General features: G+C 38.9%; 2 protein-coding genes across 9 annotated transcripts; one reads left to right on the top strand and one right to left on the bottom strand.

Moving 5' to 3' along the window:
- Positions 1 to 2,246: 2,246 nt before the first annotated feature.
- On the bottom strand, positions 2,247 to 17,138 carry Ssdp (Sequence-specific single-stranded DNA-binding protein). 5 transcript variants are annotated; one of them, XM_066726540.1, is made up of 14 exons: positions 16,997 to 17,138; positions 16,152 to 16,224; positions 16,016 to 16,077; positions 15,850 to 15,934; positions 15,727 to 15,768; positions 15,536 to 15,622; positions 13,545 to 13,652; positions 12,877 to 12,951; positions 12,733 to 12,781; positions 12,001 to 12,030; positions 10,810 to 11,018; positions 10,480 to 10,650; positions 10,158 to 10,358; positions 2,247 to 4,100 (listed from the first exon to the last, which is right to left on the bottom strand). In XM_066726540.1, the coding sequence occupies exons 1-14, from the start codon at positions 17,050 to 17,052 to the stop codon at positions 3,996 to 3,998; spliced, it is 1,353 nt and encodes a 450-aa protein (XP_066582637.1). In that variant the 5' UTR covers positions 17,053 to 17,138; the 3' UTR covers positions 2,247 to 3,995. The 5 variants fall into 5 exon arrangements, with proteins under 5 accessions (XP_066582637.1, XP_066582638.1, XP_066582641.1 ...); XM_066726543.1 differs by lacking the exon at positions 2,247 to 4,100 and adding an exon at positions 5,601 to 9,201; XM_066726542.1 differs by lacking the exon at positions 2,247 to 4,100 and adding an exon at positions 5,601 to 7,270.
- Positions 17,139 to 17,208: 70 nt separating this feature from the next.
- Atg10 (Autophagy-related 10) lies at positions 17,209 to 22,583 on the top strand. 4 transcript variants are annotated; one of them, XM_066726545.1, is made up of 5 exons: positions 17,209 to 17,454; positions 19,558 to 19,665; positions 20,060 to 20,297; positions 20,794 to 20,962; positions 21,027 to 22,583. In XM_066726545.1, exons 1-5 carry the CDS (start codon positions 17,209 to 17,211, stop codon positions 21,112 to 21,114), a joined length of 849 nt encoding a protein of 282 aa, XP_066582642.1. In that variant the 3' UTR covers positions 21,115 to 22,583. The 4 variants fall into 4 exon arrangements, with proteins under 4 accessions (XP_066582642.1, XP_066582643.1, XP_066582645.1 ...); XM_066726546.1 differs by having other exon boundaries at positions 17,313 to 17,454; positions 19,555 to 19,665; XM_066726548.1 differs by lacking the exon at positions 17,209 to 17,454 and adding an exon at positions 18,826 to 18,840 and having other exon boundaries at positions 19,555 to 19,665.
- Positions 22,584 to 23,649: the final 1,066 nt, after the last annotated feature.

Here is a 23,649-nt window from a genome sequence, read left to right as displayed (position 1 = left end):
TTCCTTATTTTCAGTTTTCTAATGCAAGACTACCGAATCTTATCCATAAAAGCACCTACCACATACTTTTACACTAATGTCTCTAACACTCTTTATTTCTTTCGTCATTTTATATAAAAATGTACCATCTACTTTAAATGCAAAAACCAATACGAATAAGTTATAAAAGTGTAAGGGTACTTTTTACTTGATCAGAGTGATCCGCTTTAAGTTAAAAATTCGTAAAAAATGTTGTACTACAGTTTCGCTTGGATTTAAAAACAATGATAAAACTCAAGTGTACGATGATTGCAAGTATAATTTATTAAATTGAATTTCATTGATTCCTTCAAACATTGTGATCTTGATCGACGCAGACGAGATCGATCGAATTGGTCCGAGCGATCGTTTTTTCTTTTTTTTTTTCTTTGATATAAATAATCGAACAGTAGCTTTGCTGTCATCTTGGGAACTTCGAACGTCGTTGAAACGAAAATCGCAGACAGCGTTTAAGAAACAACTGTGTTACGGATCCGTAACATTTGAAATGACGAGTTTAAAAAAGGCAAAAAATTTTCACGTTCGAATTTCCCTTCGAGAAACGATCCTCTTTTCCCATAAATGTGTTTATGCGATAGGTCCCCACGACTTGGTTCATACAGTAAAATTTCTCAAGAACATATTCAAAGTTCCGGCAATATTATACTAGAGTCCACTACGAACGACGCAGAGAGACCTTTGGATTTTAGTGTTGGGTTCAGATACTTGTGGAAAGTACCAAAGATCCAGGTACATTTTTTTCCAAACATATTCGAGTACGATTTTGTCAATCTCAAAAGACCCCAGGGTCCGTCTGTCTTTTTTGCAACGATGAAACATTGTCTTCTCCATATTACATATTCTAGTTGTAAATTTATGAAAATCTAATCACGCTCAACTCGCATTTCGTTATTCGGTTTAATCGATCGATAAAAGTCAATCGGGATTACACATCTTAAAATCTTCTTTCAGTAGAATCTTTTAATCGAGAATAAAATTGTAAGTATGTTCATCGGACTATATAAATAGTATGAAGTAGATTCATAAGACTAGCGTATAAGACCAACGTTCTTCTTCAGTTTTAAGAATTTACTTATACATCGAGAAATTGTTCAAGGACCCCATGACTTTTTTCAAGAGACTCGCGCTCTTCATCCGTTTTACAATGTGAATATTCGATAGATACATTAGTCTCCTGATTCTTGATTGTATACAAAAAATAAAAGAAATGGAAAAAGAGTAAAATTGCACTCGAAAAGTTTTCGGTGATACGATGGCAATTATGCCAAGATAGAACAAGTGTCTAGCCTATATAATGCCTCTTATAATAGCCATTAGCATTGCGTGTCGCTTTAAAGTATCTTAAAACATACGAATAAAATATTTATATATAGTATAATTGTATATATATTTATAATTTACAGAATGGATAAATTATCTCGTAAGCCAACATTGTGCGCATGGAACTTGTTGTAAGGTAAAATACAAAATGTCGACAGGGAATAATGAGTTATAGTCAAATGAAAGACATGGTCCCCGAAGAAAAGTTTACACTTGTTTTACCAATACATAATAGCATCTATGGTACGAAGTCCTTAAATAAGAAATGTAGGAAATGTGTAATTAATATAGATTAACATATATATTTTTTTACATTACTGGTCGTTCCTCGTGTCCAAAACCACTTAAATTACGCAACTGAAAAGTTTTGAGAGCCGAATCTCTCTCTGTACAAGTTTCGAAGACATGTACCCAGATATCACCCAACACTTTTTGTACAGCGCTTATAATTACAGTATCGATAATCGTGTATCTCGTGCCAGAAACTGTATTGGGTAGTTTTCGGGTCGGGAAACAGGATAGGGGACCAAAAATTAACTATCAACTAAAGCTTACTGCGCATGTACACCGTCCAACCCGATATCCTCGCTTAGCTGATTCTCCACGACGATCACGATTCTTTGTCTAATTTTCAGGATTCGTTCGAATCTTCCCAATCGATTTACACTTGCACCATCAAACGCACACGACCGAAAAATAAATTATTGACATAAATTAAACATTAAGAGTAACATAGAAACTTTTCAACAAATATACATTAATCGTACGTAACGTAGTATAAATATACGTTGGTAAAACGCTAAATAAAATAAAGTAATATAATACTTTTTAACGTAATAGTTTCACGTTCTGTTCTAATTCCTCTCTCTCCCTCGGACTCTCCCCCCCCCCCCCTCCCCACCCTCTCGAAACTACGCAATAACTCGTGATTCCCGTTAACGTATATCATATTTAAATATCTTTTCCATCAGCTTTTCTTCGAGAACGTAACTTGATTCCTTTTTTCGGAACTCACGAGACCAAAAGTATATACGAGAGACTCGAACGAATCCTGACGAGAGTTGCGCGACTCACCGATCCGCTATTTTATTCGTATAATAAAATATGCACTGTCGATGCATACTGGCCGGATTTCCCCTACCGTTTCACTAATTCTAGGTTATTGAGAACCACTGCGAAAGCAGCTCCTTCAGCCACGGGTCAAATCGTGTCCAAGGCTTCTTGGCACCGAATCTACCCGAGATTCCTCGCGAAGTTGACGCGCGCGAACCCGAAGCTGCCGCAATCTTTTTTCCACTTGGATCGCTCCGAGCAGTGTTTCTCAACTCGCTCGATCCTCGAAGCTAATCAATTCGGAGCACGATGCTCGAGCGAGCTCACCAGAGACCGGAGACCCCAGCTTCTCGCAAGATATTACAAATTTTCTCTTTCGCAATGGCAAAGGAAACGATAAATTGTACGACAAAAAAAAAATGAAAAATATCCTCCGTATATTTTTTCTAACGCAGTATAAGCTACGAGCTATGCGAATGTTTTTCATCTCGAGTATCGTACAATCGAATATCTGCGACTTTGCTATCCCACGTGTACCAATCGGATGAGAATCGACAAGAAACATTGCTGGTCTCGATAATTCCCCAATCTCTGGACAAATCGTGCGTGCTAATTCGTTTCTGCTCAACGATGATGAATGCGCGTCGATACTGAGAACCGCGAAAAAGCTAAAAAAAAATAACGCGAGGGAATTGCGCGAGAGAAAGAATATAACGCCTGCGTGGCAGTCGAAAAATCCTTGCCAGCACGAGGACAATCAACGCTCCACGATAAGATTTTCTTATTGCACTAATTTCTTACGAATAGATTTTGGCTCTGCAAAAAAGGTCCAGCGGCGGCCATTGAGAGATTATTTTCAAAGAAGACAAACAAATTACGAAGTACAGACGTTTCTGTATAATTCTCTCTCCGTTCTCCCGTTCCTTCCTCCTCTTCAGCATCCTCTTCAGCATCCTCTTCATCTTCTGCAATTCCTCGAGAAACGATGCAAACGTTTCTCGACGATGTCCACCGTTAAAAAGAAATTAACAAATAGACAGGACAGGTCTCGCGCGAAGTCGGTGTGCACCAGAAGGTTCTCTCTTCTTCCGATCCATCCGAATGGAAGAAGGATGAAGTATCGATGAGGCTCTCTCTCTCTCTCTCTCTCTCTCTTCTCGTGGATGGGAGGGGAATGATTCTTTCTCATTTTCTCGTGCTTTGCAGCATTGCTATATGATTCGTTCCTCGCGTGTTTCGAGCTAAACTCGGCTGCTCGGCTCGAGGGACGTGGATGGTAAAGTATGTATAAGGGAAAAGTAGGGGGAGGGGGGATGAGCGTCCTCCTCCTCCAGCTCCTCTCTTCACGAGCGAGGACGCGGTTCTTCTTGCATGGGAGTGCGAGTGGAACTGATGGATGGCTATTAGGAACATCTGGATAATAGCATGGGTATGGTGGTGTGCGAGTGGACTCGTGGGTGTTGGTATTTGGACTTAAACGGTATATAGGAAAAGGGGGGAGGGGGCGAGGAAGATAAAGAAAACTGTTCGTTTCTTTGCTTAATCGATTAGTTTGGTCTCGGATACCAACGACTCGTGAAGAGTTATGGTATGAAATAATCTGAGTGATCTGGATCCTTCTCAAACTTCTTGGCTTCCTCCTGCATGCTCTCCTTGATCTTGAGGATGGCTGCCGACTCTGTCTGATCCTGCGAATCAACCAACACCAGGCCGGTTACACGTAAAAGGATAGGCTAGCCCACTAACGCGGGATACCTTGCCAATACTTGCGCAACGTTCGCCATCAGACGAATACGAGTGCCCTCGATGACCTTCCTATGTATATATGTATATATATATATATACCGTTCGATCGAATCCTTCTTCAGCTTCTTTGCGATAGAATCACGGTTAAAAACGCGTGTCTGATTAAACGGTTCAAGTTTCAAAAAAAGCTACGTTCAAAAATGGAGAAAAATTTCTAGGAATAAAATCGTAGAGGTTTTTATCGATCTTTCTACTCAATACCGTTATAGTCTTTGGTCGTCTCGAGGGCACTCGCGATATTCGCCAGAGATTTTAGGAGCGACAACGCTGGCCAGTATTATTACGCGTAAAAAGCGCAGCGTGGTGACGGTGCGTCGTGACGGGGCTGGGCTCGTGAAGCGCAAAACTTGAGAAGAGAGGATCAGAGAGAAGAAGGATCAAATGGTTCGAGGATAAAACCCGTTGGTCAAAAGTAAGAAGTGAGAACATCACTTCCGGGTGCTCTGACCCACAACACATGGACGTTAACGTATAAAAGAGTGAACAAAATCCCGAATGAACGGGGGCCAAAATTAGCCCGCGCCGAGCAGAAAAACTCCCTCTCTCTCTCTCGTTTTCCTTGTTACTTTCCTCTCTCTCTCTCTCTCCTCTCGTAAAGTTTTCCTGCTCGTCGCCTGCCCCCCACGAACGCACACCTCACCGATTAAGAGACAAAGGCAACAATCAATGTTATAAAGGTAATAGAAAAAAAGTATGATATTATAAAAACTCGACGTGTGGTCCCCACAATCGCGGGCTTGTATTTTCCCCTCGTTGCTCGTTTCAGGTTTTTCTCGGTTATTTTTTAATCAACTTTCTCGTTTTAAGGTCCCCGATAAGGCCTCGCAATCTCCGCCAATCGCTTTGCGCTCACGCATCCATGTGCTACAGGTCAGTACAGGCTAGTACTATATATACAGCTATCATAGATCTTCATTCTGTCTCACGTGGACTCGTAATGTAATTCGTTTTGCCAAACGCTCAAAGAAGACAATATTCTTTGTGTTTTTATTTTTTCAAACAACTCGCAGTGGTCACTCTTGCCGATTTCACCGAGTCTCTTATACATATATATATGTTTATCGTTTCTTTGAAAAATGTGCAACGAGTACCGATTTCTTACAGTGTTTCGACTAAAGCTATATATACGTGTTATCTTAATCTACGTTAAAGTTTAGCACATACATATCTGTGGAGCTTGGTCGGACGGTCGAGGTGTTTGAAAATTGCTGTACATAACAACGAACGATCAGAGTGTTTTTCTCTTCGCTCACGGAGAAATCGGCAAGTTTCACGGCGATACTATAAAACTATTGAAATATCGGAGACGGATAGTTATATATAAATACTCCGTAGCCAGCACCCAGTGGGTTGAACACAAATAAAAAAGAAAAACGCAGTAGTCTCAGTGTAACAGGATTACATTTATTGTCTCGATCTCCCCTGGCTTAGGTATATATTATTATGTTACGCTCATGATCATTCAGCAGTAAATTTAGTGGCTTAATTACAACGTGGGAGCTTGTCAAGTAAACGATCGAGAGCAGCGAGGTGCGCTTGTGTTCCGGCACGATCAGTCAAGAAAAATCATCGATCGATTCGAGTTAAAAATACAATAAACGCGTCTCGTCCAACATCAAAGTGTAAAGCTCTTCGCTCTGTGAGAACTTTCCAATTATCTTATATATATAGCTAACGTTAACATTGATAATGCGCCTTGGATCATTCGCACCTCCTGTCCCCGCAGAGAACGCTCTGTATCACTGAGTTTCCTTCTCTTTTCGTCTTTCTTCGCATGAAAAAAAGGAGACGATACGACTTGAAGCGTGTTTTTTCTTACTTCGAGACGACGGCGACGTTGACGACGACGCTGAGGACGACGACGACGACGACGACGGTGTCTCTTCGTCGTGTGTAGTTTATGAAGGTCGGCAACGGCTCTCTCTCTCTCTCTCTCTCTCTCTCTCTTGTATTCTCACAAACACACACATTCGCACCCTTTCACTCCAACCAGCTGGATACTCCGGAACAAAGGCAAGTCGAAAAATTCGCTATGCAATTTTCACTCTTCCATCCAAGAAGAGTTCTAGAGCGTATAATGAGTTTAACACTGAGATTCTCAATTTTGCAATTTTACAGAGCAAACTTTGGAAAAGAGGTAACAATTCTGTAGTGTGATACAGAGTAGAATTTATAACCTTGTACCTCGAAACGAGCGTTAAACTCTTTGGGAAATATAAAGAATCTTTAACAAATATATTCTATGTTAAAACAGAGAATCGATCAAGTGAGCTCGAGGCAATTGGTTATAAATTCAAATTTTCTTGTGAATTTTACAGAACCGTTCTTGCCGATGATACAGAGGAATACGCAGTTGCAAGTGGTGGATTACATTCGCTCTTTCTCATTCTCTCTCTCTCTCTCTTTCAATCGCTCCAACCTATCATTCGCTCTCTCACTCTCTCCCTCTCTCGCACTCCTTTCACTTCACGTGTGTTTTTACATGATTTTCGACAAATTATTCGAATAATTTTAAAAAGTTATTCAACTAGTAAGTTTAGCTAATAGCAGCATAGTATAGTCCGGTACTGACCTATAACCACTTGCGGACGGATGGATTCCGGAAATCTCTCGCTCGGACGCTTCTCGCATATCCATAATAATCGTTCCCCTTTATTATACACACTCATTCGCTTAGATCCAGTACTCACACTGCCTACACGTATATCTTATATTCATACAAAAATAGTAACGTTTCTATATATAACATTCGTCTTACTTCACCAAGTACTATTATTATAGCTACTTTGCATCGCCAAACGCTTCGCAATATTAGATGGTCGCATCGCCAGGTCCTCGAGAAAGAGACACGATTGGGCCTCGTGCGATCTTTCTCCCTCTCTCTCTTTCTCTTTCTTTGTCTTTCTCTCTCTCTCTCTCTCTCTCTCCCTCTTTCGCATCCTTCCTCTTCCCTCTCTTACTCTCCGCCTCTCCTGTATCTCTCTCAAATCGTTTGCAAGCAATCTCGTGGACAAAAATTAAGCGTCTTCCATTGGTGATAACTCTGCACAAACTAAAATTACATTTAGAGATTACAGTGAGAGAAAATGATCACAAGTGTGTCACAGGAAGCATGTACGGTGGCTAAACCCAAAAACTCGTGCCTTGTGAGAAAACTGCAAATCGCGTTTATTAAAAATTTGGATAGCAGCGTTACTATGTGATCTCTCTGATGCAACGGGAAAAAAATAAACTTGGGAAGAAACGGGGAGAACAAGGCAAAGAAAAAGTACATCTTGACTGGGAGGAAACACAATCAATACTCTCTAGTGAAAATTCATTCAAAGCGAGTCTCTCTCTCGGTGTTGGAGCTTTATTTTTACGAATGGCAACTGGAAGTAAGGCACACCGAAGTAACACGATAAATTAATTCAATAGAAACGAAGTATAAGGAAATAAGAATATATAGCAATTGGTTGCGATGTTTGCATGAAATATTGCGATGCTGAATGGCGGCAAAAATGAGTAGTGCGCAAACCTGCTTCTTGCAGCAGGAGCGTTTTGTGAGCAAACAGTGGAGGGACTCGGTCTGAGCTCGGCTGGACTAACATCGTTTCATCGCAGAGTTCGTTCGATCTTTCCCAATAAAATTATAACACGAAGAAAAACATGAAGAGGAAATGTAGGATAGAATTTTTCATCCTAATTATAATTGAGTTACGCGAGTACCGTAGTTCTGTATATATATGTATATACATACATATAGATAAAGAAGAATCAACCTGGTAGCCATTTGCTCCGATGAGGGAAGGAAATGGCTACGACAAGAGTTTACTGAGAATTTAGAGAGCACCGAATCTACTACATTATATAATAAACATCGGAACGAACCCTGAAGATACGCAGCAAATAACCCCAAGTAATCGATAATTAAGTTTTACACTTCTTCGAGTAATATTATGCGGTACATGGCAAGATAAAGGTTCCCTACATTTGTTATCGCGTTTAATAAATTCATATCCTTAATACAATAGTACTATTCGCTCTCGTTCTCGGCCCTCGACGGGACGAGAATTCGTTGGCTCATCGGAGAGGAGCCCGTGACGCGTGATAAGAAGGATAAAAGCTCGAAGAACAGAGTTTCCAAAGAAAATGAGAACCGATTCGTAATTATGCGACCAATAATCACAGTAGCGAATAGATATAGATATATATATACATATTCTTATGTATTTAGTATATATATATATTTATACGAGTAACAGCCTTCCGCGTTATTTTTCAGGCACCTTCGCTTACGAGCTACAATTCAAATAAATATAAATAATAAAAAAGACGGTAGTCAGACGCCAGCTAATGAAAAAGACACCTTATATAGTTTTCGTAGTAAAACGTAAAAGATAAAATCGTAGTAAAGAAAGAAAAAAAAAGATTAATACACCCTGCCTGCAACCTTGTGAGTATTTAGAGAAGCATATACATAGTCTGTTTCTGTAAATGTGTGTGTACGTGCGAATAGCATCGAATTTTCTTCGCGGGCAACAATGAAGTCTGGGCGAAAGACTTGGGGGGGGGGGGGTGAGGATTGAGAATCCTACGAGTTTTCGCCCAGGAATCACTGTTGCCTCTTATGCTCCGTTTTTATATGTCTGTATGTGTGTGTGTTTAGGGTAAGAGCGTTGATTAAGTAGCTACATCGGTGTAATCGTAGTGTAACGAGCGCTTAAGTGCTAACCTAATTGAGTAGGAGCGATCGATAGACGCTTTTGAAAAATGCGTATCTGCGGTCCTTTCGTTCTACTTGCAACGAGCAAGAGTCGGACTTGAGCCAATGTGACGGAAAGATTTACACCGCGTCGATGCGCGCGTGTATGACAGTGTGTGCGAGTGAAAATTCGTCTCTGAGCTTCGCTTATAATCCTTCCGTATTTAACCGGGAAGTCTACGGCACACCTACGACCTCGGGGCTGGATCCAAGGCGACACACTTGACTTTTTAAAAAAACTGCCAAGAATACAGAACGTGCACGTACGTGATTACTGTTTATACATTTCCATACATACGTATTATATATGTGTACTCTGCTGCGAGAGACTCGGGGTGTCCTACTTGACTACCCGATTTATACATATATATATATGTAGAGAGGCAAGAATATCTTCACGGCTCGTACAAAAGGCCGATTATCTTGACGCGCGAGCAAAGATTGGATATCTTGCATTTTCAGCCAAGCATAATTGCACCGAGATGTTCGCTTCTTATTCCAAAGACACAATTTCTGTTTATCAATGATTATACTAGAGTACTTTGCTGTAAGAAAAAGAGAGAGAGATTTTAGTCGTGGTAAATATCAAGTGGATTTTAATTTTCGAACATCTCGATGCAAGTATACTTACCTAACAGTCGCTCGATTAGACATAGTTAGTACGATACAGTTAGCCGTAATTTTTGCGAGAAAAGTTACAATATTAGCAGCGAGTTGGCAATCGAAATTAATCCCCCAAAAACCAGCCTACGCTTCTTAATAAAAATGTTTTTTGTATTAATATTCTGAGAAAACAAAACTGGATGTTTTATAAAGAAGCATTAATCAGATAGCACCTTATTGTTGCGAGCCCGAGGATAACCCTGCAAGCCCTTTTAGACAAAATAAAAGCCCGAATAACTTTTATAAAAGAAACAGTTGTCATTTGTGACAGAAGCAATTCTTGCTGTTAATTGGTGGACAATTAGATGAAGGGACCAACTTAATATGGGCTTGTGCATAACGATTGTACAGAAACCATATCTATCGCATTTGAGCAGCCTTACTTGAAACAAAATTGAAATTCGATTAAACATTGATTATACAGCGTATCTTGGATCGATAAATACCGATTTATAAAAGTTATGTACAAGGCCATAATAATATGTCGAGTGATTATTTTAGGGAGCCGTTAATAAAACCTATCAAAACTTACATTTTCTCCTGCACCTCCGAACGCACCCAGGTTATAGTCTCCCATTCCACTTCCGCTATCTTCTCGAGGTGTACCGGGACCACCGTTGGCTGGACTATTTTTCATTCCATCCAGACCATCCCCGTTCAAAACAGGGCCCATTGTATTAGGGCCCATCGGGCCCATCGGACCACCCTCGGGTCCACCGCTCATTGGAAAGTCCTGAAAATGTCCATCAATTAACAATCAGGCGTCCAAGACTCGTCCAAACCGAGCTATCCAGATTAGTAATTTCCAGGGTGGAATGAGGAAAGGTGTTGGACCAATCGCTCGTTATGCTTACGCCAGGCATGTTTCCTCCAGGTACGGGTTTCATCATGGTATACATGTTTTCCCCACCGCTATTACTGCTATCCTGTGGGCTAGGCATTATCGGCGTGCCTGGACCAGGAGGTCCAGCGGATCCTGGAGGTCCTCCATAGTTGCCCGGTGATGATGACGAATAATTCATTGGCTAGGATGGTTGGTAAAATAAGAATAAATTAATCATCTTGCGACTCCCCGTTAGAGGCCTCCGAAGACTCGTTAATTGGTACACAACGCGCATACGATCAGTGCGTGTGTGTGTGTGTGTGTGTGTGTGTGAGACAATTAATGAAATCATTTTATGTACCGTTGATGTGTTAGGTTGCCACTGTTGTCTTCCTGGGCCAGCCATACTCATAGGTGGCATACCAGGCCCTCCAGGACCACCCGGACCTAAACTGCTGTTAGGTGGAGGTCCCCTTAAACTGGGCCCGTAGCTCCCGGGACCCATCGGTCCCATTCCCGGACCTCGTGGTGGATTCATCCGTGGATTCATTGGACTCATCCCAGGTGGACCTACAGAAAAAAAACAACTATAATAATCCACCGAATTACCAATGGTCGACTCTAATCTAATTGACGGTTAATTCTAAATTCTAGTCTCGCGAATTTATTAGCAGCAGCAAATCATTGTAACGCTCTAATAAATATATGCACGTACATTGTGCACACCAATAAAATGTCAGAGCTATATTTCTCACTATATATGCTTTGCCGCAGCTAAAATTCAAATAAAGCAAATGGTGGTGCATGCTATTGTAGCAATGATATCCACATGAATAAACACAGTAGAAAGCTCATGCTGAGAGTAGAAACAGCACTACGGCAGAGTGGTTGATTAAAAACAAACGAATTTCGATATTTCAGTGTACGGTTAGCCAAGTACCCTATTTCCATTTGTTTTTAATAAAACGTTCGCTAATCGACCAAGATCTCGCAAAACCTGATTAAGAAAACGTGAGACAGTGTTTTAGAAGTAATTAGAACACAGACCCCAAGTTATTTACTTAAAGATATACATTTAAGTTATAAACGATGCTCCAAGGTGCCAAGTGAAAGAGATTAAAACAAATATAAGAGAGCGTCTAATATGAATCACAGTCCTCCAATTGATTCCAGTTTAATTTGAGAAAAGCGTGAGTTTCTTCGTGATAGAAAAAACTGTGAAAGATTTTTTACAGACGGGTGATAAGATTTCGATGCTCGTGTGTGGGTAATTGCTTTGTGAAAGTGATAACCTTGTATGCCTAAATTTTCTAAGAAGCCATTGCTAAAACGTATAAAAGTATTCTTTTTACAGAAATTGCTTGAGAGAGATTGATAATTGCATGCTAGATGCGATATTTGACCAGCGAATAATTTGCAGAGATACGAAGCTAGTGCAACTGTGTCTGTGTGAAGGTGAGAACAAAAAAAAACAGAGGCAAGGAGGAAAATAAGAATATTAGGCTTGACTATTTCAATGTGAGCGTGATTCGGTTGCTGGGTTGCTTCCTACCTTGCCACCCTACAAATTCTCCAGCTTCGCCTGAGGAACACAAGAGCACACATTAGTACGGCAGGTAGGTAAGGTCAGGTTGATATGGCGGTAAAGCCTAGTTATTTTGCAGTGGCATAGCGAATACCATCGGTATTCTCTCTTTCTCTGCAAAATCCCCGTATACCGCACATCTCGAGAATTAACTTGTAATATTACCAAGAAAAATCATAAAATAAAAATACAAAATGATCGTCGCTCTTTCTTACAATATACTTGTATCGCTCATCGCTTAAACAACAATTTTTTCGACTCTACAAACATCGGAATGTTTTACAAAATATTGGCTGTTTTTTTCAATAAATTCGTTACACTTTAAGGAAAAAGTTTGTATTACTCCTTGGTGAAAATAATCATTGCCTTGCTAGTACGAAGCCTACGAACATACGAATTAACGCGGTAATAAAATACGTGTTGTACCATATTTTTCTTTTCCATTCACAAACAATAGATGTAAATCATTCAATTTAAGAAACTACACCACTGCTTGTAACTAGACATATCAAAAACCAATCCACTCCACATCACAGCAATCCAATTCAATTTGAAAATATTTATTTATTGCTGTGTGGTTTTTGGTACGCATGCGTTTATGCCATTCTCCTCTCGCAACGCTTATTAATGCCAGAAAAAAAAGGGGGAAAAAAAAGAAAAATATCAATTCAATACTGAGAGAAAATTAGAGGCATTCACCTTGCCTGGTGGGATCCATACTGTTCTGCATCATTGGTTGTCCAGGTGGCTGGAAAATGGAAATTATTTTCATCAGTCACCAGTGAATTTCGTACAATGCAAATTTTCATACGTTAGTCATATTACATAATTATTGATCCATACCCCATTGAAATCATTTCCCATTTGTGGCATTCGAACTCCGGGCCTAGGTCCTGCTGGATATCTTGGGCCCATAAACTGCAACACGATAAAAGTCTTGTAGCTCATTTACAGTTTACCAAAACAAAAGAAGAATGTTAATTTTTAGTTTTAGTATCAAGCTCCCAGGTACTTTGATTAATTATTTAGCATCGAGGTATTACTTTAAAAATAAATCTAGGCGAAAAATCTACCAGAACTGAGGAGAGTATAGGTTCGAGTAATCAAGGGAATGTGCACGCTGCAAAATATTTAAAACTCTTACCTTACCAAATGATTTTACTATTGTTCAAACTCTAAAAGCTAAATTTCCTTACCTGGCGAGAATCTCGCTGACATTGCAATGTCAAAAATATATAAGAATTGTTCTAATGGACTAATAACAAGCGAGATGAGACAACTAATTTGACTGAAGGAGAGAAGGTTAGTAGAAAACTGTGAACTCTAGTTCCAATTGGTAGCTCTACTTGTTCGTTAACAGTTAAAGAATACAATTGACGTTAGAGAATGTTGATAGGAGAGAGAAGCGACTTTGAACAAACAAACTTTGCAGGATATACGATGATGCGGTATAATGATAGCGGAACGAGTGAACCCCGTGAGTGGGAGTGTACGTGTTGAATGAGGCTTACCTGGGTGGACATCATCTGCGAGTGTGGGGGCGGGGGTGGCTGGGGGTGCTGGGGAGATGGCTGTGATGAGGGGTGTGTGGGCGGAGATGGTTGCATTGTCGAGTTGTTCTGCAACAAGCAATGCAAACGACAGACATGTAGCAACACTGCGATCCAGGCAACAGCTACACTAGAATGCTTGGGATGATTGTGTTAACTATTCACGTTGGTCAGCTTTTTAGGAGCAAACAAGTTACAATGACGAGAGTATCTTAATTATCTCAGCTTTTCACTCTTTTCAGTCCTAATGCTATTTTTTTTTTTCTTTCTTTCTTTTTAATATTGCATTTTAATACGAGTATTGTATCGAGTTATCAAACTTTATTACAGTGTATCGTTATTATAACTTTTACGTGATATTCTTTTCGGTAGGAAACTGTACGAAACGAGACAGTGATACTTCGTTAAATCTCTCAGTTATATCCAAATAGCTTCTTCAAAGATTCTCTATTGGTTTTTTTAGCTACTGCAGCTTGTTAATTTCTTGTCACTCTTCCAAAACTTTGCATACTCAAAGCTGATCACGAATCGTTTCTACATTGTGTAACATTTTTCTCCTTAATGATCCAGAAACATACAGATTTTAACAAGCAACATATCCACGGCTACAATGCACTTTCCTATAGTTTCCCTAACTATCTAAATTATTATCTTTTTGATTTTTTTGTTTGTTTTAATATTGATAAATGGCCAACGATAAATTCTCTTCGGAGAAAACGTTTGTTATTACAATTTACGTCGATTCAATATCGTAGCACGTAAGACTGGAATTTCGGATGACTTGAAATTATATAAGCTCCGAGTGATTTTTACGAGACATTTTCCGTAAGCCACTTATTGTCAGCTATTCTACGATCTAGGCAGGCTTAACGCTAGACGTACAGAATTTTTCACAGAGTGCAGCCTTGGCTGAGTAGTAAAAGTTATATAATGAACTTTCTCAAAGTGTGAAAAAGGATTTTTAATATTTCATACTTTCTGGGTATAATTCAACATTGTTAATTATGAACATAATTTGCAGGTTTTAACATAAAGACTAGTTACTTGTTCAGTGTTATTCCTAAGCTATCCTGTGAACCATTGCTAAGCAAAATCAGCGCAAGGTAAGACACTCGATTGAAATTGTCTGTCTAATATATATATGTATGTATATCGGTTTTAGGACTATCGCTATTCGAACATCTATACCACGCTTTTTGATGATATTCCTAGAACCATTTTGCGCATTAGGGGAAAAACAGTGAGAATGGAACGAGTATGCACATACAAGAGTTAAGTACATAGCAGAAGAGAAAGTAAGTACATAAATATAAAGTAAACAAGCATGGCATATGAACTCGATTCTAATGTACACTTGTCCCCAAACAATTGATAATTGTTAATATTAAATATTTGCATTTAGCTTCAAATTAATGAAAATATTTAGTTCCACATATTAACAATTTATTCGATAATTTATATTCTGCAATTAATTACTTGTAGACTGCTTGTAATCCGTGTAAACTTCGTATTGTTTGATGTCATTTTCCTCGTATACTTTACATGGTATCCTCTTACATATTTACATGAATACATAAATATGAACAATAAGTGAATACGTGCACTGTAGCAAGATGTAGCTAAAGGAATATTGTCTACACTCGTGTAATTTGATTTGAAATGAATGGATATTAGTGTGAAAGATAATGAATTAATGTTTTTTCAAACAGATAGCTGGAATATACAGATTTGACACGAAAGATTAATTTAAGAAAAGGAATATTTTATTGCTATGCTGGATGAACACTGAGACTTAAGGTCATTAAACAGAAGATAACATTTATTAAGAGTGGTGCTGCGATAGATAATATGTCCTAAGAATTTTTTATAGATTCGTTACGTAGTTTAGAAGTAATATTTTTAGAAAAGCATGTATAATTAAAAATTTTATAAATGTGCAAATAGAGACTTACGGGGAAGAATGTGGGAGGCATTGGACCACCTGGCATGCCATCGTTGGGAGGCATTTGGCCAATAGGCGATGGGGCTGGTCCAGCATTCTGAAAGCGTTTTAATATTAATTTAAGTATAATTATGTTTGCTTTAATTATAATTGAATATATAATTAAAACGTGTCAGTTTTTACTATCACATTTTTACTCACATGTGCAATACCATTTACACCATATCCGCTGTTAACAAATCCCTGCAGCACAATAAGTCATGTTAGCAAAAGTGTGCCATTTTAAAATTAATTTAAGGCTATATTTACTAATAAGTTACTCACATAATCATGGAAGGCTTTGCCTTCCCTACTGTGTTCGCAGGATTCTCTCCTTTCTGGGGCAGCGCAATACAGGTCCCAGAATACACTAAACATGGAAAAAACATGTTTCAATATAAAAATCCAAGCCTTTATATAACAAATTTTGTTTTAAAATTGTCTATCTTACCACCACCATGAATGAAGAAACCCAGGTGGCTCTCCAAGCGTGATGTTTTTCTCCCATCGTATCTATAATAAATTTAAAAATTAATCTTCAGCGTACAAGATTAATTGGAAAAATTTAATTAAAATAATAAAATTACCTCTGTTAGGAATGTCTGTGCTGCTTTTTGTGCTCCAACATGAAGTAAATATTCATAAACATATAGTGCCAATCTGTAAAACAAATAATTAATTAAAATTTCTTTGGTAATTTCAAATTTTCCATCAATTTATATAAATTAAAAAGGAATATTAGGAGTATTTGTTTATAAAATCTGTTAGAAGTAGTTATCAGATTTTTGTTTGTTTTTGAAATAAAATAAAAGATTCGCTATCATTTGAACTTCTGATTTGGGTCTTGGCAGATACAGAGAATTAATACACCAATACATCGATTTTAATGTTTCTTTGAATGTAACAAACATGGCGCCAACGTTCCAAGTCAAAACCATAGCTAGTGACAGTCTTAAGTTTGTGAAGAATGAATGGAAAAGCTGTTAAAATGATATCTCTGAAGTATAACAAAACGATCTATGAATTTAAATACTTGTGGGCAAAACAAGCAAAAATTTTTGCAGCGTCCTAATTTAACAATGAAGGGCGTACTTTCGCTCCAAATATTCCGCAATAGCTATTTAAACTTTTTTATTCAATTCCTTATCAACAATTTAAAAAAAGAGTTAATTCATCGTAAAAAGACGTAGTTGTAAATAGGGGGCGAAAATATGTAAAGAAAATTCATGATTTTAATGTCATTGAACTGAGTTTAAAAGATTGCCAACTGGAGATCGTATGCACGTAATAAGCATATATCGAGGTGTTAGTGCAAGCGTACATTGTAGAGAGTTGAAAAAAAAATGGAGTCACAGGTCGATGGAGGCTAGTATCCGGGGAGAAAAAGTCGGATAGTTGGAGTTTCGTGGTAAGTAGTGCCAATAATACGTACTTTTCCCTAGCCTGTGCGTCGGAGGGCACGGCGGACCCCTTTCCTTTGGCGTACATGGCGATTACTTGTCAAGCGCTCCAATGTAAACACAACTGCTTCTGTTCCAAGTACAAAATGTCCAAAGGGAACACGAAAGGCTGGCGTTAGCGACGCGAGGTACGACCGAAATCGGGTAGGGATCGGGTTTTCACGTCAAGAGTGCGTCACATTCGATGCCAGCAGCTTCGGTACACACTCGGGATCATGATGGAAACTGGCACTTGGCAGCAACACTAAAAGCGATGGGTTCTTTGGATCCTTTGCCGGGAAGCGTTGACTCGCTCGATTTTCTCCGGTCACGTCAGGAAAACGTCGTCACAGGGCCGGGGCCAGCCACCTATAGACACGACACTTGTCTACAGGCAACCATCGCGGATTCGTGGACGACCGCTAACACAAGCGTCGTCATAATTCCCCAGGTGAGTTTACGCGGTCTACAACAACTAATTTAGCTTCAATGTTGCAAAATGTTTTCGAAACTTTTCCGGAGTCGCGTCCTATTGTCGACGATACGTTCTCTGGCAAAGTTGTGCGCGCGCGGTCACTTCACTCTCTTCTTCGCTCTTTGGCTTCACCTTGCCTCTATACCGTCACCCCTCCCCTTTCTCTTTCTCTCTCTCTGGATGTGTTTCACCTCCCCCGCCACGTACAATCGTCGCCAAGTTCGTTTTGCTCCGGTAGCACGCATACAGACGCACATCAACGATGCCACACGCCACAGACGCTTCTCCCAGTCGATCCCCTGTCTTCCCCTCTTTCACCACGATCTCTAGATGGAAGGAGGGCGCCGCTATTTCACGCTACTCACACAATCAAACGTGAACTTGCCTATGTCGGGATATATGAGATTTTGGAAGTGTTCGAGCTTCTCGCACGCGCCGTTTTCCACACTAACAAAGCTTCTCCATCGGCTCCATCCTTCTCTAATAGCCCCGGTCCTCTCGCTTTGTCTCCCTTCGTCCCTTACCCCCACCCTCTCTCACTCCCTCTTTCTCTCTCTAATAGCACATTAGCGCTGCGCGCGCATACCAGTTTCTCGACTCAGGTCCGTATTCCCCCTCAAGGTGAATGGTCACGGAAATTTTTTCCAACTTTCCAAACACTACTTAGGACTGGTTGTTCCAACTTCTTGTTAGATTTATCTATTTGGTAAAGGTAAAAAAAACTCTAATATATGCAATTCAAAACATTTATTTACCAATTAGACATTTTTACAAAGAGAGGTTTACTAATGAGTGGAGCAACTGGAACTTTAAATGCATCCGTGGTAAAATATTGCAAGATCTTTCGAGATCAGGGCTGTAAAAATTCATCTGGCTAAGAAGAACGTTTTTTGCTCCTTTAATTTCTGCGTTAAAGGTAGAGAAAAGTGTGCAATCTACCTCGGCAAGACTAACAACATGTTTTCATAAATTCAGACATTTTCTTACTAATAAATAACCTACTTCTTCGATTCACTCTAATTATTATGTAAAAATGAGCCAGTCGTTAAAAAATCGTAATTTAGAAGCACCGGTTTAAAAAAATTGTCAATGTATTTTTATTTTTAAAAAGTTGATAAAACCGCTGTCGACGAAAGAAAGATTATATATAGGAAATACTGATGGGTGTAAAGAAAATTATTTATTTTATCGGATTATGAGGAGAAAGAGTTTTAAGAAGACAGCGATATTTGTTGATAAAAAGACGGTCGAAAGGTACGGCCCTGAATAGAACTTTGTATCCCATTGGACGGTGGCCAATGCAATATATAGATGGAATGCTTGTAGCTGCTGCACACACCATGGAGGAAACTGTTGGCGCGTGTGAGTGAGGGTAGTGGGGGGGTATTCAGCGTTGCCGAGCGCGTCCGGAGATGGCCGATATAAAATAGCCGACAATTGACGAGACATCGGAGAGTGTCGGGATGAAGGGGAAGGGGATCGTACTGGCTGTTCTATTCTCTGTGCTGCTTCCCCTTTTTCAATTTTATCTTCGAATCGACGTATTGCCGCTTCTCTTTAACAATGTCATGCGGAACGTAGAGAAAGTCTTGCTCTTTCTTTCTTAAGGAGAGAAATGGGCGTAGAGACACGAAATAAATGCGCACAAGCGTGATTAGAACGGTCTACTTTACTACGTACACACACACACACACACACAACAACCGCGAATTAACCTGAATCCTTTCGCGAATTGTACTTTCATAGCTGTGCAATTCGTTATACCTCATATCACAGCTGTAGTACATTGTACGGTCGCCTGCTGCTGCATCTTTCAAATCAAATCATTTTTATCCACACTTGTACTGTACATACTTTATGCAAACATTACATTTACAAAGTAAAACTATACTTTCATACGTACTAAAAAAACTTGGAACAATCGTTATGTCTATTATTGTATTTCGTTACGTAACACTATAAAATATGTACACTAGAAGTAAGCTTTAAATAAATTTTTAGCATTGCCAATTTTACAGTGATTTCCATTTTTCGTCCAATTGAAATTTTTAATACCAATAATTTTTTTCTTTTAAGTAGATGGATGGTTCTGGCACAATTACGTGGGAAACTTTTTTGGAAAATGCTGAAAGTTTTCTTCGAGTTTCGGACAAACTTCTCGATGGTTGGACATTTCATGGTGAAAAGGTATTTTCTATATTGATATACGCATTAACAGAATAGCTGGATTGGTTGGTAAAAATGACAGAAGGGTGAAGTTGCGAGCTTGAAGGGATGCAAAAACGGGGCAGATGGACAGACCATACTTACCCTGTTGGGATTCGATTGCAGATTATTGATCGCTCCCTGATTAACGACATGATTCTTTCGTGCCTCTAGTCATAGCCTGACGATTCAGTTTTTTAACAAAACCAAGTCCTAACAACGTCATTGAGTTAAGCCCTTATTTTTTTATTTATTTATTTAATTACTATACAAACTTTATAAACGGATTATTTAAAAATTAAATAGAATACTATTTGTTTATATATATATATGTAATTTCATATTTTCTTGGATTGTAACATTTCTTTGTTTTTAGGATGTACCAGGGCAAGCCTATTTAGCGCGTCAAGCGAAGATTTTCATTCCTATCGATGACGGCATGGTAAATTCAGCCGAGGCTACTGACGATTGGTGCGAGGAGCTTGGCTCTGTGCTTCAAGAAGATCCATTTGTAGGCGCTTCTTCGCCTGAAAGTCCTCTGATTACGGAGCATCATATCTTATGGTCCCTTAGTTACAGCGTTCCGGTTTTGTATTTCAACGCCTGGAAATCAGGTAGTTTTGTAAATAGTTCGGTAAATGCTTCGGTCGAATTCTAAATAGCTTTCAATTCAATGGTCTCGATTGCAACTCATTCTCTTGTGTATACACCACGACGATTATACCAATAGTTGTTTCATTTATCAGAGTTATCGAGAGAATTTTTAAACGCTTAATTTGTTAAAGCATTAAAATTTCTTTTTATTTTCTGACTATCGAAATAAGGAATAGGTTTGATCGAGGAAGAAAGAAATCATTGATTTTCTAAATTTGAGGATTCTCGTTAAAAATCTCGCTACCGTCTGATCGCTACTAGACCTTAATCTGCTGAAATGGCGAATCTCGGATGCTGATTGTTCGTTCGATTGTGAACTACCTTAAACTGGTCTAAGAACTCAGTTGAGGCGTATTTAAGGAATAAAACGCGAGGAAAGGATGAGTTGATGGGAAATAAAAAAGAATTAACCTATATAGTATATAACTAAGTTATAAATATATTTGTTATTTACAGATTTTTCCGGGATGAACGTAGTGTCTGTGGAAGAGGTACAAAAATATCTTCATCATTTGGACTTGAAGTATACAGAATTGTCTCAAGCGATACATCCTATCGTTGGCACTCCATTTTTGTTCTTACATCCTTGTATGTCTCACGAATTGCTTAGAAATACTGCTAAAAGGTAAAATAGAGAAGTAGATATTGGCGGATCTCTTAATCGCTAATTACGTTATTTTATATTTTAGCAAAAATCAACTCGTTAGTTGGCTAAGTTCCGTGGCCCCTGCAGCATTCCATCTGAATCTTAACACTGAATATTATAAGTTAACCTAATTTTTGAAGTGTAAAAAGTAATTACGTATAATATCGAACTATTTAGTTATTGCTACTTTAAGTTATCATAAAGATTCGAATGAATCGCAGTATGATAAGAATAAATGTGATAAGAAGCGTAAAATGGCTGTGCTTATTTTTAAAGTACAAAGCGAAGACCGATGAAGAAAGAAAACACTGTACTGCAGGAAATTGTATATAGGGGCATAATATATATATATATATATATATATATGACAATTACGATGTAAATAATTGCGACGCAATACGAACTGGTGGGCTCATTCATATGCGAGATGAGCTAAATTAGAAACGAATTAAAAATTTCGATTGGAGGCATTCAAAATCCGCACAATTACTGAACTATAATGAATATAATTGCTTCGAGTCTCTGCAATGTGTTTAAGCGTAAATTTATATCATATTTTACATGTACATCATTACGTAATTACTGAAAGTTTAAAAACGTTGGTAATGTTTTCTGTGCAGGAGGAATATAAATTTATAAGCATTCCATTATGAAAAATAATCGATAACGAAAGCGTGAACGTTTTGTAGTAAAATAGAGAAAAAGTGGAAAAAAGGATGAACGTAAACAATGTAAATTACGAGCTCCGTTCAATTTTATGTAAATAACAAATAAGAATGTTGGTAGGGTATCTTATTCAAATGCACTAGCAAAAACGATGGAATTATTGATCCTGGGTGCGAGCACACTGAACGCATACGATCTGCATAACTACGCCCTCTGACTCTTCAAATCGAATGTACAGCTTGTCGAACCAGAGTACAAAATCTCACTTGTGCTTGGTTAAATAGTATCAATGTACATACGATCTAGTGGTCAATACCACTCTCACGATATAGCATGAGTTTCGACATTGCTAAATCCTATTTTCCATTACCAACTTATAGCACTCTTTTGTACCGATTGTTATTTAACGTAATTTAATGTAATCACTTGTACAAATAATCGTTCTAATACCAATAGATATAGGCTGAATTTTCTAGAGCGACTGAACAAGAATTTCAGTGATCACACGATTAATGGCTGATAGATCGACAGAAAATCAACGTTAAAAACATGTTTTTTCGAACTGCCTTCATATTGGGATTTTTGTGTCAAGATTAAAGAATATTATATGCTTTAGCCCGTGAGGCATATTCTGGAAACGCAAAATACGCTCGCCTCCGGCAAGCTTCTAATTTTTATTCTTCCCGGACCTCATTAAATCCTCAATGAATTCGATACAATGGAATGCACCATTTAATCTTTTCTCACGACATCCCTCTTCTTTTATCGACCGTTGTTTTCTCACTCTTAGGATTTAGGTTAGCACTGTATACAACCCTCTATATCTACTCTTTTAGATGCGTCTCCGCCACTCATAAATATTGTTAATTTCGTGATGAGAAGTCCATCCTTTTTAATTAAAACCTTTGTACGCTATGCAACGCTGGATATAAATAAAAAGTGATTTTTACTATTTATTAGGAATCTCGTAAACGTTTATCCTCAAAAACTGTATATAACCGTACCATCCTATCAGTACAGAAATCTTTACGCATGATAAATGGCGAACGAATGGTGCAAGAATTTTTTACACATTTATCGAGTTTTCATCAAGTTTCCAAGTCAATCATTCGCAACGTGGAATAAAACGACAAATGAGATAAAAGGCAGAAGACTCGAGCGTGCAGCTAACAAAATTCATTTCATTCCGAACCAATGTAAAATGTAGATTTTAAGAGCGAAGAGAATTAACGCAACTTGACAACCCTCTGCGAAAAGGGTCGACGAAAAATATCGCCTTTAAAAATCGCTACCTAGAGACCGTCCAAATTTTCTGCACTTTTAAAAAAGTGTGTTTTGAGTTTGATAAGGGATGAATGGAGGTGGCGAGAGGTTTGTCGATTCATATAAAGTTGCTAGGGTCGCAACGTCGTTGGGGAGAAAGGTGTTTTGCGAAGAAATCTGTAATAGCATATATATGTATATATAGGTTTAGTGGTGTGCAGGTAGTGGTAGCAGCAGGGATATTTGTGCGAGTGAGTGCTTTCTGGCTCTGTTATTTGGCGCGACAGACGAAGGACGATGCAGGAAGTCCGCGCAGGAGTGGAGGAGGCGGATCCTTAGGGATAGCCGTTGCTAGGGGTTACCAGAAGTCGCTTGTTGCTTCTTCCTGGTGCGTCGGAGCTCGAGTTTCCCGCGGCTTATACCCAAAGGCTTCCACAAACCGATTACCTTCTCGTTCTTCGCATTTATTTCGTCCGTTGGACGCACTCTTCGCCACTCGAAGCTTCCATCACCAGTTATCCACCTGTCGAACGAAACCACCAAATTCATCAAGGTAAATCCCTGTGCACTCCTCTCCTCGCCTAAAATCCAGCATCGATCTCTAAGCTCTCAGCATGCGACCAAGTGCTCCTCTCCCTTTTCACCATCCCTCTCGCTATGCTGCGTCGTATTTTACGATTTTTCACTTTTCCTCATTCCACCCTCCGTCGTTGATTCGCTCCACTGCGTTATTTCTT

This window comes from Prorops nasuta, unplaced genomic scaffold, assembly GCF_024137725.1.
Source record: "Prorops nasuta isolate Cenicafe-Biocafe unplaced genomic scaffold, Cenicafe_Pnas_1.2 PNAS00004, whole genome shotgun sequence".
In the NCBI taxonomy this organism is placed as follows: Eukaryota; Metazoa; Arthropoda; class Insecta; order Hymenoptera; family Bethylidae; genus Prorops; species Prorops nasuta.
The sequence above is the reverse complement of the archived record's forward strand: the minus strand, read 5'-3'. Positions and strand labels throughout refer to the sequence as shown.

Coding starts and splice junctions, on each gene's coding strand:
- Atg10 (XM_066726545.1), top strand. CDS start 17,209: ATGCCAGCAGCTTCGGTACACACTCGGGATCATGATGGAAACTGGCAC. Junction 20,298..20,793: donor TTTCAACGCCTGGAAATCAG/GTAGTTTTGTAA, acceptor TGTTATTTACAG/ATTTTTCCGGGATGAACGTA. Junction 20,963..21,026: donor CTTAGAAATACTGCTAAAAG/GTAAAATAGAGA, acceptor TTTATATTTTAG/CAAAAATCAACTCGTTAGTT.
- Ssdp (XM_066726540.1), bottom strand. CDS start 17,052: ATGTACGCCAAAGGAAAGGGGTCCGCCGTGCCCTCCGACGCACAGGCT. Junction 15,623..15,726: donor GTGTAAATGGTATTGCACAT/GTGAGTAAAAAT, acceptor AAACGCTTTCAG/AATGCTGGACCAGCCCCATC. Junction 10,651..10,809: donor GGCAACCTAACACATCAACG/GTACATAAAATG, acceptor CAACCATCCTAG/CCAATGAATTATTCGTCATC.